The sequence below is a fragment of the Bombus bifarius genome, unplaced genomic scaffold (assembly GCF_011952205.1).
Source record: "Bombus bifarius isolate JDL3187 unplaced genomic scaffold, Bbif_JDL3187 scf7180000009471, whole genome shotgun sequence".
Taxonomy (NCBI): Eukaryota; Metazoa; Arthropoda; class Insecta; order Hymenoptera; family Apidae; genus Bombus; species Bombus bifarius.
This window is the reverse complement of record NW_022885141.1, coordinates 237769-252790: the sequence shown is the minus strand read 5'-3', so window position 1 is coordinate 252790 and position 15022 is coordinate 237769. Positions and strand designations below refer to the sequence as shown.

General features: G+C 38.5%; 1 protein-coding gene across 1 annotated transcript; it reads left to right on the top strand.

The window, feature by feature from the left end:
• The first annotated feature begins 1389 nt into the window (after nt 1-1389).
• On the top strand, nt 1390-3760 carry LOC117215239 (fatty acyl-CoA reductase 1-like). The gene is made up of 7 exons (XM_033461633.1): nt 1390-1638; nt 1728-2044; nt 2144-2391; nt 2624-2807; nt 3079-3264; nt 3356-3610; nt 3682-3760. The coding sequence occupies exons 1-7, from the start codon at nt 1393-1395 to the stop codon at nt 3758-3760; spliced, it is 1515 nt and encodes a 504-aa protein (XP_033317524.1). The 5' UTR covers nt 1390-1392.
• Nucleotides 3761-15022: the final 11262 nt, after the last annotated feature.

Below are 15022 nucleotides of genomic sequence, written 5' to 3'. Positions count from 1 at the left end.
GAACCTTAATTAACAAAATCCAAAGATTTCTAGCGAGTCCTCAAGCTAGCTGAACCTGTACTGTATAGGTCCATCGACATCTGGTAATCATTTTGCACGAAAGAACCGATGGAATGTTTACTTTCGAGTACCTCTACAAATATTTCTTTTAATGAGGGTACCCCATACCTTTGTTAGACAAAGCGTTCATTCCTTGACTGCGGCTACGTTCGGCGACTGGCTGTCGCCTCGAGCCCAAGCTCGATATCACAAATCTTGAACACATACAATCGGATTGAATGACGACAATTCTTTAATTATGCCTATGATAGAATCTAGATTACGGTGTTAAGGGATTTTCCCGAAGTTCCGAAGGGAGGGCTTCGGTGTTCTTTCATTTCCGACATATATATGTGTACAGTATTTAACGTATCAAATTTCTATAAAACAGTAATTTCTGAAACACAAGGCTTGGTATTGTAAAGATCAAGCAGAAAACTAATTACAAAACTAGAAGACGTAGAACGTAATGCAATATAATATGCACAATCATAATAATATAAAAATATAGCACATTCTTGAAGATAAAGTAAGATGAAAATGGAGAACAAGATAATTGCGCTTTGTTTTTCACACGATAGATGAGCAACAGCTTACCTCGTGCGAATCGTAAAGAAGAAGACTATGACGTTCGGAGGTGCAAACTAACCTGCGCAACGTTTTCTAGGAAAAATCATCAGTTGCAGATTAAACCCGTCTACTCATAGAAATCTATAACGGCACATAAATAAATAATGAATGCGGAGCACATATAAAATATGTTTATACACATTTCAAATACGCACGCGTTCACGCGTGGGGACAGAAAAATCACATACGCAACAAGCATTCTTCAGGTGCTACTAAATATAATCGAATACTGTTTCGCATAAACCATACACATTTTCCACACAAATCACTGACCACTGCATATTACAATATTCACATACATACACCTAAAATAAAAAATGAAAAAGGCAAAGGAGACTACATAAATATTGTTTAAACTAATACTCGAAGGATTAAAAAAGGTATCGTTTCATGGAGCAATAGATAATAATGCAAATTAATGAACAGCCAAATTAAAAGCTGCATTTATTGCGTTGAATATCTCTTTTTCGGTGAAAATCTACCATAAAGTAAAATGATTCAATTATTATCATTATTTAATTATTTCATTCGACGAAACCATAATTATTAAATTATGTTGCTCTTTGTAAAGATTATCCGTAGACTTCTTTAGAAAGTAATGCACAAAAGGGTATCAACTATAACCAATTTTTTATATCATTTAGAACATTTTTGCACTTACTAATTGTTGGGAATGTTAATCTATGGAAAATATAGGGACTGCAAGTGTGAAGATCCTAAAACATGGATACAATCAATAAAGAAACAAATGAAAATGGAATCAATAAAGGACTGAATGAGACGAGTTCTCTCGAGGAATTCTACGCCGATAGTGGGATCCTTGTGACTGGAGCAACCGGTTTCGTCGGGAAAGGTCTCCTGGAAAAACTGATCAGCATATGTCCACGCATCGCTGCCATTTTTCTACTAATCCGTCCTAAAACTAACAAAACGATAGAACAACGATTTAACAAGCTCATAGATGATCCCGTTCGTAAATATATTCTTGTTCCTTTCAATATTTAAGGCTGTCAGGAGCCAAATTGATTAACTTTCTTTTCTGGAATTTTCGTTTTCAGATATATGATGCTATTAAAGCAAAGAACACCGCACTTTTCAACAGAGTTTATCCTGTGAGAGGTGACGTGAGTCTGCCAGATTTAGGTCTTTCGCGAGAAGATAGAAATCTGTTGTTAGAGAAAGTGAACATAGTGTTTCACGTCGCAGCCACTGTGAAATTCAATGAGTCGTTACACGTGGCTGTTAATGTGAATACGAAAGGTACTGCTCGTGTGATCCAACTTTGGAACGAAATAAGGCATCCAATTAGCTTCGTCCACGTCAGCACAGCTTATAGTAATGCGAATTTACCTGAGATTGGAGAAAAGATTTATACGTAAGAATAAGTTACGCGCAAACATTGTTCCATGGTTTATGAATATTTTAATTCTAATTATAGCGTGAAGAATATGTGCACTTACTATTAATTTTGCAGCACGAGTTTGACGCCTTGGGAGGTGATCGATATCTGTGACAAATTAGACAACACGTCGATCAATGAAATAGGAGAAAAGATTTTAAAAACTTATCCAAACACATACACATTCAGTAAGAATTTAGCAGACCAGATTGTAGCAAGCAAGTGCAGAGATCTGCCAGTTGCGATAATGCGGCCAAGCATAATTGGCGCCTCTTTGGAGGAACCATGTCCTGGTTGGATAGAGAATATGTCTGCATTAACAAGTATTATAGATCTTTTCCGATAGTAATTTTTCAATACTCCTTATATTTCCTAAAATTGGAGTTAATTGATTTGTTTGTGAGAGGATCAATGAGAGGATCTCCACCAGATTATCATTATTATATTTCAAATTTGCTGTTGCTCACTATTAGGAGAACTCATTTCTATCTATTTAGCATTGCATTTCTGCTAATCGAAAGTCACAAGTAATTTCTAAATCAATTCAATACCCAGGTATCATTCTGCCAGTCGGCAAAGGGTGTGCAACAGCGATACGGGGTACGAGAGATGCAAGATTGGATTTAGTGCCTGTCGATTTCGTAGTCGACACGATAATATGTACTGCATGGCATGTTACGCTACATCGTGATCATGAAGTTAAAGTTTACAACTGCACCAGCAACGCATACCCTTTTAAGTAATATTTCTTACAAATATATTTCAATTAATGTAATTCGATTGTTAGAGTATTCCAAAAGTTTATTTAAGTAACGTGGACAATGGAAGTGCACACAAACGTAGAATACGAAAGTCCAATTTTGATCTCAATACGTTAATTTAGGAAGATAGTGATGTAATGTAATACTTATTTAATTGCATAATATTTCCTGAGATACTCAGATAGTAATTAACTTTACTTGAAGCGTAATTCGATTAATTGTACCAATGTAATTATTTCAATTCGCAAGATGGGGTCAGATGAAAGATACCATCGTGAAATGTTGCATAGAAACGCCACTGAACGATACGCTATGGTACCCGGGTTGTCCAATGATAGCTAATAGATATATTTACAACGTTCGGAGTGTAATTCCACATATTTTGCCTGCGTTCATCATGGATAACGTTTTAAGACTCCGAGGTAGTAAACCAATGTGAATATTCTACCAATCCTCGTACAACGAGAACAATCTTTCGGATAGCTTATATCTTCATCTGTAATAATAACTAAAAATGGTATTTCAGATGGATGAAACTTCTCAAAAATGGTAATAAGCTGTTCATATCGCTACAATACTTCATCTTGCACGAATGGACTTTTCAAAGAGATAATTGTTCCGACTTAGCGAGGAAAGTAAAAATGTTAAACGACAGCGATGCGGTGAAACTGGATTTACGGGATATGGATTGGGAGAAGTATATTGCAATGTACCAGGTGGGAATTATGAAATTTATTTTGAAAGAAGACTTTAACTCAATAGCCCGACAACGATTGTCAAGGTGCGTATAAAAGTATCTTCGTATAAAAATATAAGAATTAATATGAATACATATATTTTCGGTTATTTCAGGCTGTTCTGGATACAGCAGATTACGAAAATATGCGGTATAATGGTCTTACTACTGATAATATACTGTATCGTGTACTGACTATTTGAACGTAATTTCTTCTGATTAAACCAAAGGAATATAAATACAATTTTCTGGAGAAGGGATTCATCATCCTTTTCATTTTGTCTCTTCACTCGTCTCCTTGCTAAATAAATCCATTTGTGACATTGCTTGTTTTTTCTATAACATTTTAATAAGAATGCAGTTATTTATACCCATATGATTTCTGAGCTATAAGCAATTCATCTGCTCGCTGACTATGAACATTCTTCCATTACAATGACATTATTATAATGACAGAAACTTCTTTCATCCTCCATCAAATAAAAGTTACGAGATAGTTATTCGTTGACAATAATGTACAATAATAATTTACCATTGAAAATTCTACTGAGCAATAAACAATGACGATAGAAAATAAATATATTTTAAAACAAGATAGTTGTAAAGTAAAACTTTTTAAAGAATGCTTCATTTGCTCTAAAGGCTCACTTTGGTTCTCAAGTTGGTTGCTCATGAACCTTGTAGTTGCTTGACCAGTCGGCGTTAAAATATATGATACAGTCAACGAAATAGAAGCTAGATGTGACATTCGATAAAATATTATTTCACATAATAAGTAGTAGGTAGTTTTTTATTTAACTTTGTTGAAGTGGTTACTACTTCTAAGAAAACTCTACATCTGGTCTTTTTAGTTTTCTCAAGCACTGAAGCCATCGACAGCGCGTAGACAAAAGATTGCGACGAAGTCAGGCCATAAACAGTAGACAGGCGACGTTGGCTTCGGGGTTTTTCAGTTATTGAGTAACACAGCTAGCGTGCGGATCTGGACCAGCTCAAATTGTATTCTTACTTATTACACTTCTATTTAAATATATTTTCTGCCTTACAATTTATCCACGTGTTTTCTCTGTTTACACATCGAATAACCTCAACAGGTTATGGTCCCAGGGCTGTAAATTGCAAGGTAGCAACGTGAAGTGAATAAATTGTTAAAGTGTTGTGCTTAGTAAAATAAGGGATAGTGCTAAAATGCAATCAGCAAGTACGAAGATCGAGATGTTACGCGGCGAAGAAAATTGGCTCCAGTGGCGTTTTGTTATGCGTACATTTTTGAGGAAGATGACGACCTGATCAATGTGTGAAGGGAATCTGTGTCAGGTAACAGCGCGGCGAAAGAAATCGCTCGTGAAAGATTTTTGAAAGCAGATCGGTTAGCGAGAAAATTAATCGTGACCTCAGTAGGAAGGAAACCGTTGGATCTTCTTTTATGTTGCACAACAGTACATGAAATATGGAAAAAGCTGAATACAGTATATGACATGAAGTCGAACGAGAATTTAAATATGGCCCAGAAGCAGTTCTTTGATTTTAAATGGGAAGAATCTGAAAATGTCTCGTACAACCTATCAAAGTTGGAACTCATAGCGGCAAAGATGAAAGCCTTTGGGAGTGAAATTGGCGAGAAAATGCTGATAACACGCATTTTATCGGTGTTACCAAACAAATTTGATCATTTTCACAGTGCGTGGGATTCCGTGAAAGAAGAAAAGAAGACCTTAGACAGGCTTAGTACCAGGCTGATGACGGAAGAAATCAGATGGAAGAAAGACGACCAGGAAACATCGGTGGCACTGGTAACAAAAAGTAACAATTATAAAAGGGAACAGCAGAAGCAGTCAAGTAAACGTGAACACGAGAAACAAGGACCAAGCTGCTTCAATTGTGGAAAAGTTGGATTGCTTTAGATGCTTTATATGCAAAAGAAAGGCCACACCAGTAAAAACTGCTTTAAAATAACAGAAGAAGCAACAGTAGAGACAACCAGGAACCCAGAAATCAAAATCGGGATCACAGCGGAATTGGTCTATTAGGAAGTACCTCAGCGATACAAGCGGCAAACCCTGATGTTTGGATAATCGACTCAGGAGCTACGGATCACATGACAGGACGACGGGAATGGTTTAGCGTCTTCGAAGAATCCGATAACACGGTGAAGATAGAGATCGGCGATGGTACATTCATGGATGCGTGCGGCAAAGGAAAAATCAGAGTAGAGACTTTTGTGGACAGCAAATGGGTAACATGTACAATGAACGATGTGCTGTACGTACCAGGTATGAAAAGAAATCTATTTTCCATTAGATCTGTCGCAAGAAGGGGCATAGATTTCTGTGTTTCAAAGGAAGGGGCCAATTGTGTATTTTCACAAAATCAGAAAATAATAGCAAGAGGTTCAGTTATTGGAAATTTATATAAAGTAGATATGCGAGTTATCATACCGTCAGTTTGTAATTTTAGCAATAGAGCGGAGTCAAACGCGGACACGTTACAGTTATGGCACGAACGGCTATGTCATCAAAATATCAGGCATGTTAAAGAGTTCTTAAAGAATTCAAATATGAAAGTGGTAGAGAATAGTAACTTTTTCTGTGAAGGTTGCGCGTACGGGAAACAGCATAGATCGAGTTTTCACGAGAAAATCAATCGGGCGACTAAACCTCGCGAAATTATTTATACGGATGTATGTGGACCTATGGAAGTCGAGTCATTAGGCAAGAAACTGTATTTTCTGACATTTAAAGATGATTTTTCAAAATTCACAAAGATTTACTTCTTACGACTTAAGTCAGAAATAATTGAAAAATTAAAAACTTTTTGCCTAGAAGTTGAGAATCAATTTAACGATAAGATTAAAGAAATTCATAGTGAAGGAGGGAAAGAATTCAAAAATAAAGAAGTCAAAGAATTTTTAAGAAGTCAGGGAATTAGGCACACAATTAACGTCCCATACACTCCTGAACAGAATGGTGTCGCAGAAAGGGAAAATAGAACAATAGTAGAGGCAGGTCGGTCGATGCTATATTCGAAACCAAATCTACTGCTGTTTTTATGAGCCGAAGCCATGAACACAGTAGTACATGTCATAAATAAGACGGGGCCGACAAGACAAGACAAGAAAACACCATATGAACTGTGGTACGGGAAATCGCCGAATTTAGAAAAGTTTAGAGTTTTCGGTACTGAGTGCTTTGCACACATACCTGCGGAGAAGAGAACGAAACTAGACAAAAAGGCTAACAAAGGATATTTGGTAGGCTATTTAGATGACGGACGAGGGTATCGAGTGTACGTGCCAACAGTAAAAAATGTAATATTAAGCCGTGACGTAATATTTAAGCTTGAACTAGAAAATGCGAAATTCGTAAAATTAAGTTTACCGAAAATTGTCGAGCGCGAAGATGTGAGTGCGCAGAGCGATAGAGCATGTTCGTATGAAAGTGCAGAGAGTGAACATGAAAAACAACCGCATGGAACTAGCGACAATGTGAGACAATTGAGAGATACAGATAGGATCAAACGAACCGATTTTTATGGTAACCCAGTAACGTACGTAGCGGAAAAATTACCGGTGGATTTTAACGAAGCGATGAGATCCGAAAAGAAAGAGTTATGGGAAACTGCTATGAATGATGAAATGAAATCGCACCATGAAAATAAGACGTGGATTCTTGTAGAAAAATCTAAAGATCAGAAGGTACTTAGCAATAGGTGGGTTTTAACGATAAAGCTAAATCCGGACAACTCGGAACGATACAAAGCGCGACTAGTAATAAAAAGCGCGACTAGTAATAAAAGGGTGTTCACAGAAAGAAGGCATAGATTATAAAGAAACATATAGTCCCATTGCTCGGTTTGACACAATTAGATTAATGCTCAGTATTGCAGCCAAAAATAATTTACACCTCAGACAGTTCGACATTAAAACCGCATTTTTATATGGAAGTCTGAAAGAAGATATTTATATGAAACAACCTGAAGGTTATGATGATGGTACAAATCGCGTTTGTAAATTGCTAAAAAGCCTATATGGCTTAAAGCAGTCTCCAAGATGTTGGACGGAACGTTTCACAAAATTTATCTCGAACTTAAAATTTTATCAGAGTAACGCAGATCCTTGTTTTTATATTTATACAGAAGACGACAAATTAATGTTGATGACCATATACGTAGACGATGGGCTGGTAGCAGCTTCAGACGAATCTCTAATTGATAAATTTTTCGATGATTTAAATAAAGAATTCAAAATTACGAGTTCGAAAGAAGTAAAAAGTTTTCTTGGACTTGAAATTAATAGATTAGAAGATGGTTCAATATTCATTCATCAGAGTAGGTATATCGAAAACATATTGGAAAAATTTAATATGAATGAGGCAAACAGTGTTTCTACACCTATCGAGACTAATTGGAGCGAAAGTAACATAGGCGATAATGATTGTAACGCACCATACAGAGAAGCCGTAGGGAACTTAATGTTTTTACAAACTGTAAGTATGCCAGATATTAGTTTTGCAATAAATATAGCGGCGAGACATATAGAGAATCCAAACCAGTATCAGTGGAAATTAGTTAAACGAATTTTGCGCTACATAAAAGGGACCGCAGACATGGGACTCTTATATACAAAAGCAGGCAGTCTCGAAACCTTTAACGATGCTGACTATGCAGGCGACAAAGAAACAAGAAAATCGACATCAGGCGGAGTATGCAAATGCGGCCATCACATGGCAATGTAAGCGACAACAATGTATAGCTCTATCTACGACCGAAGCTGAATATGTCAGTGCAGCCTCAGGAGCGAAAGAAATTATGTGGCTAAAGAAAATATTTCTTGAATGTAAAACGGAGATCCTTAAGTATATGCTATGCGTAGACAATACTAGTGAAATGAAATTAATCAAGAATCCAGAATTCCATCAAAGAAGTGAGCATATTGACGTAAGATACCATTTCTTGCGAAATGCGGGTGTCGAAGTGATTATTACTTCTCAAAAAAAAAAAAAAAAGAAAAACCCTACATGATCTGTTTAGTCTTCTAGTTTTTTGTAATAAATTAATTTGTATGGAAAAGAAAAAGGCGGCTGGCAAGTGTACTTGAAAAGGCATTGACAAATTAATTTTCAGTTATTTACGACAAGAGTTAGAAAAATATTAAGAGATAATTTCTAAATTTGAGATAACTGTTTGTAGGGATGTAGAGTTTTAGGGAGGGTGTTGAAGTAGTTACCACTTCTAAGAAAACTCTACATCTGGTCTTTTTAGTTTTCTCAAACACTGAAGCCATCGACAGCGCGTAGACAAAAGGCGTAGAAGTCAGGTCATAAACAGTAGACAGGTGACGTTGGCTTCGGGGTTTTTCAGTTATTGGGTAACACAGCTAGCGTGCGGATCTGGACCGGCTCAAATTGTATTCTTACTTATTACACTTCTATTTAAATATATTTTCTGCCTTACAATTTATCCACGTGTTTTCTCTGTTTACACATCGAATAACCTCAACAAACTTAAATTTAAATATCATATAGGTTTTCATTTCATGTGTATGTATGTGAATATCGCAATGTACAGTGATCAATGATTTGTACGAAAATTGTATGTGGTTCATACAAGAATTGCCACGTTTATTAACAGCTCATAAATTCGTAATGCGTATGCGATTTTTATGTGAATATGGCCATTTTTATTACGATTTATCTGGGAATAGTCCGGCCACCACAGTGCGTTTGTGATTTTCCTACGCTGCGTAAACTTGCGAACAAATTGTGTACATGTGTTGAAGTTGACTGATAGAAGAACAAGTGGATGAATTTGTAGTAGAAAAATTTAAATAAATAAAGGTATAAGTATAAGTACAAGTATAGTGTATAAGTTTATGCTGATCCATGTCCTCACTCTCATAGTGTTACAATAAAATATAGATGATACTGGTGGTTGTAGTACACATCGTCGTCTTTAAACCTAAAATAAATTAAGTAATTGTAATATTGAAAGTATAGAAGCTGATGAATATATTTTAATACTGAATAATTTGATAAATTAAGAAAGAATAATACTCACATGTGCTATTTATTACCATATGAGTATTGGGCGTCATGATAAATAATTGGAAAGTACGTTTGAAAGACCGGGTTTATTGACACTATTTTCTTCAGGAGTCATTTATCGTGCAATACTCAGAAATTAATTAATTATGAATTAATTAATAAATGGTTAATTGCCAGAATGTTGGTAGTATAGCTTTTAAGTATATAAGAGATATAACATATATACATCGTGTAATGTATACATAACGATAAGTATTACTTAAAATGGTCGTTGAATAAGGTTATTTGGGTCAGAATAATATAAAGTCAAATTATGAACGAAAAGGAAAGTAAATAGAATTTAGATATGACTAATAAAAGCGAGAGATTATACGAGCCCCTAATAACAATGACTCAACAGATTAAGGCTGTTTAATTTGTTTTATTTTGTTTGTTTTGGTTTTGCTGAATGCCGTTAATGGTATATAGTTAAGTTAATGTTAATTGGTACCCTAACAACATTTAATATTGACTTCAAGATGACGATGACAGTTAAATAGGAAAGATGTAAATAATTATATTAGTTTTATGCAATTATATATATGATGAAGTGATAAGCGAGCTGGTAAAATTAAGCAATGTACACGCATACGATGGCACATCGACGCCAATAAAAGTGAGGTTAAAGGAATTATTGGGTGATACGCAATATGCGAACCTAGCAAAATTATACGGACTGAGGTGGTATGGTGATAGGTGCGTAAGGAACTACTCTTGGTGTTTTTAACGAATAACAGTTTATTAGGACTAATCAACAATCAGAGTTAACAATTAACGGTCAATAATAACATTTAACGGACAACAGGTAACAACTAACAAATAACGATAGACACCGAGATGCCGTTCGTCGCGTTGCTATCGAAAAGGGCCGAGGAGTTACACTTCTAATGACGCAAGCCAGACTGACTCTGCTTTTTGTTTTTCTTCGCGCAGACCTTCCCTTCGTAGCCCATCGATATCCCCACTCGCGTGCATTCATAAGATGTGTCGCCTGTGCTGGCACGAGTATGCTCTTCCGAGAATTCGGCGGAAAGAGTGTGAGGATATCGATGACAGATTGGGAACATCGGTGTTGCGCTTTGGTGGCGTCGCGCTTTGTATCTGGAGCCGTTGAAAAGTTGCGTGGCCCGTGCCGCCACAGGACAATGGAAACAGAATGACGACAATGTGACAATATCGGCAACGTAACTGAACATGATAAAGCAATACCGGCTATTATAAGGAACTACGTCCCTTAATTATAAAAAAATATTGATAGAGTGACACGGAAGAATAGAATTACTGCTCAGGGGGATTTCAAAGCCTCCAAGCGCCGTCGGTTCGGCGAGTGGTGCCTCCCCCAGGTTCGCCCCGACGATCATCACACGACTGGGTAAAGGACGAGGAAAGGACGGTCGGTTCCAGGGCCGTTTCTTGCTCGGTCAGAGCGACCGGGATCATACGATCGATAGCGATACAGAGAAGAAACTCGAAGAAACATCGTTGATTCCGATCGGCAAAAGAGAGAGTGCCAAGGAGTTACTAAAGGGGAAGGTGGGGCAAGACATCGAAACGGAGATTGAATTTCAAGCGGAGTTGACCGACCTGACTAGCTATCTAACCCCAGGTACTAACAACCTCAGGAAAGGATCAAACGCGGAGGAAATGGAGAAGGTGCTAGTGAATAAGAGGGCGTTGGGAACCAAAAGAGGAGGAAACAGAAAACTGGAGGAAGGCTCTTTCGCTGACGAAGGTAGAGGTCTGTCATCAGGTATTCGCGACGTCAGGGGACTCACGAGGAGTCTGGAAGATCTAACAATGAACATAGAGTTAATGATGAGAAGAATCACAGCTTCGAACAAGGGTGATCCTATGCTCGAGAAGTTGAACACGGAGAGCGTGACAGAAACAAAAAGGGTCAGAAGGTGGATCAACGCGAACCCCGAGACGAACTTGGACTTTGCGACAGGAAAACCGTGGCTACGCAGATGACGCCTAAGGGGTATGAGGAGACTGGCGTAGCAAGGTATCGGTAATCAGTCAGACTGAGGCAGTCCAATCAGCGAAGCGAAAGGTCATACCACCACTGGAGGAAAGGAAGGCATGCCACATGAAAGAGTCGAGAATGCAAGAGGCGATAACCTACGCCGAAACCTGTAGCACGGATAGCGAGGACGAATGGACGCTCGTTAACCCCTTAACCTACTATTTACATTCGAGAATTTTGGGCCAAAAACGTGAACAAGCTATTATACGGGATGGTTGGTAACTGGTGGTACAACCTGAAAGGGCGTGATTCTACGTGAAAAAAGAAGTCGAAAATATATGTCCGGTTAACATTAGAATTAGGGTTAAGGGCGTGAAACGAATCTCCACTTGGATTACACATTGTCGTTATGCAATGGAGAAGATATTGGCTAGTGAAAATACGATTATTATAGAACTGGACAAGTAACCGTGGTAATTAGATAGAGAACTCGAGAAACTAATGACAATTGTTGAAGTGGTCACCACTTCTAAGGAAACTCTACATCTGGTCTTTTTAGTTTTCTCAAGGACTGAAGCCATCGACAGCGTATAAACAAAAGAATGCGACGAAGATAGACCATAAACAGTAGACAGGCGACGTTGGCTTCTGGGTTTTCAGTTATAGGGTAACACAGCTAGCGTTCGGATCTGGACCAGCTCAAATTGTATTTTTACTTATAATTACACTTCCATTTAAATGTATTTAATGTAAATATATTTACGGTAAAAGTAATGTTCACTGCTCGTATGGTGTTACCCTATTCGTCAATGGGATCGCAAGAAGGAATGAATTTCCGTTCCGATGATGCCATAGAGGAAAACCATAATGGGGTGTGTCTAAGGACACGAAATCATCGGATTCGTCGAGGATAGCCTTAGTTCAGAAAGTGAGAGCAATTGACGTTGCTGCTAATTGGTCAATCTCCATATCGGTGGTTAGAAAAGGATGTTAGCCGCCCCCGAAGGAAAGTTGCTAGTGGGAGACATCGTTCGTTGAAAAAATAGATCGCCCCTATCTTCCCGTAGTTGGGACAAAGACTGTTTGTCTGTATGAAGGACTTTAGTTAACTAAATCTGAAGATTTATAACGGGCCCTCAGGCTAACTGAACATGTACTGCGGAGACGTATCAACATCTGGCAATCATCTTACTCGAAGAATAGAGTCTTCGTGTGGCGGGCCACGGGACAGAAACCGTTGGAATGTTTACTGTCGCGTGTCGCCACAAATATTCCTTTTAAGGAGAGCTATAGAATTACTCCATACCTTTGTTAGACAAAGCGTTCATCCCTTGACCGCGGCTACGTTCGGCGACTGGCTGTCGCCTCGACCCCAAGCTCATTATCACATCTTACATTATCAAGCTCATTATCACATCAAATCTCGAACAATTACAATCAGATTGAATAACTACAATTGTTTAATTACAGCTATGGTAGACTCTAGGTTACAATGTTGCGGGATTATCCAAAATTCCAAAGGCTCCGGTGTTTTTTTATCTCCGACATATAGAATAAAAATTTTTTGTTTGGAGCTTTGTTTTCGAGAAAATCGACTTTGAATTTTCGCTCGGTACGCGTGCACTTTATCACGTCTCGTTATAACGAATCTCACTGTAGATTTAAAAAAAAATTAAAAAAAAAATTTTTTTTTAATTTTTATTCTATATTTTCGATTTCTTTTTTCGTGTAGAATCACTCCCTTTCCGCTTGTACCACCAATTACCAACCACCCTGTATATTATATTATATATTATATTTGGCCCGAACATTGTACTACGGTCTATGCCCGTAATATTTACGTTTGGTCTGATCATCTACTACGGGCTATGCCCGTAGTTGTAGGTTAAGGGGTTAATTGGCGTAGGAGGCTTAGGAGCCGAATTGAAAGCACGACGGGAGGAAGGACCGTAGTCAGGGAGAAAAGAGAGAGAACTCCAAGGAATAGGAGCGAGATTATCCTTGTTAAAGTGAAGCGGGATAACAATTGCATAGATTCCTATCGGGAGGACGTTGGGGGCGAAGAATGCCCTGAAGGAGACAACTGGCGTCAGGAAGACGAGGACTGGGCACATCCTTATTGAACTAAATAACAAGGTAAAGGTTGGGCAGGTTGCGGAAAACCTGAAAAAGGCGATGTGTCAGGGGATGGATGTTGTACCTTTGGCGAATAGGGAGACCCTGGAAATCAGGATTATTGATCCTATCGCCACAAAGGAAGAATTCGCAGAGAACATATCCACTGAACTGAACATAAAGGAAGAGAGATGGATAGAGGTGAAGCCCCTAAGGATGACGCCGTGGGGAACCCAGCAGGCGGTGGTTGTGCTGTCTGCGAGTACTGTTCCCGGGGACAGACCAACGATCAAGATTAAAACGAGATTGACGATTGCGTCAGCGAGGATTCTGCCCAACTTAGTGAGATGCTATAAGTGTCATATGCTGGGGTATACTGCGGCCAGGTGTACGATAGTGAGCCTTGGTAGAGAATTGTGCAGATGATGTGAGGACAAGGACCACACTATAAACCAGTGCACGAAGGAACCAAGGTGTGGTATCTGCCTGAAGGAAAATAAGAATACCATGAGGTATATTACCGGGTCCCAGGAGAAACCTGTAGTAAACGAGAGGACGAAGAGAGGCAATCCTAGCAGAAGATGAGGATTTTGATAATAAACTTGAATAGGTGCAGGCTTGCAAACGAATTGATGTACCAGTATGTCTGCGAAGCTGGAATAGACGTTGTATTCATATCGGAGCCTTATAGGCAGCAGATATATTGGTACAACAACGACAAGGGTGATACGTCATTGTAGGTGACGCTCTTCAGAGGGAAACAATCAGAGATTGATCTCTAGATATGGAATCGTAGGAGTCAGCGTGGACAACGTGCTTTGCATTGGGGGTTATTGCTTTCCCTATATAAATATGAAACAGTTTAATAGCTATGTCCAGGTGTTGGACACTCTGATTCAGGCGGCCAAGAGGAGTTACCCAGCAACGATGATCTCCGAAGATTATAACTCAAAGGCAACCGCATGGGGAGTCCATGTAAATGTAAATGAAATGAAATGGCAGACGAACCAGTCTCTTGAACATGTTCGCGAAGAATGTGATCGTCCCGATCCGGTTGAACGAAGATCATGAAGGAAGAGGCGAACAATAAATTAAGTACAACATTGGGCGGGATCGTGCGGTGATATGCCGGAAGACCGAGTAACGGGTAAGCGGATCCCCAAGGTAATCGAGATAAACGTGGAGGGGCCCCTTCTAACCACGAAGTAAGAGATTAGATACCTTGGGGAACAGGCAGATAACTACAGAAGGTTCGGGGCTCATTTGTTAAAAGTGTGCAATAGGACAGATACCCTT

Excerpts from the sequence above, each read along its gene's own strand:
- LOC117215239 (XM_033461633.1), top strand. The coding sequence starts at position 1,393 with ATGGATACAATCAATAAAGAAACAAATGAAAATGGAATCAATAAAGGA. Across the intron at positions 1,639-1,727 it reads ACAAGCTCATAGATGATCCC|ATATATGATGCTATTAAAGC; the intron begins GTTCGTAAATAT and ends TTTCGTTTTCAG. Across the intron at positions 2,392-2,623 it reads GAATATGTCTGCATTAACAA|GTATCATTCTGCCAGTCGGC; the intron begins GTATTATAGATC and ends TTCAATACCCAG.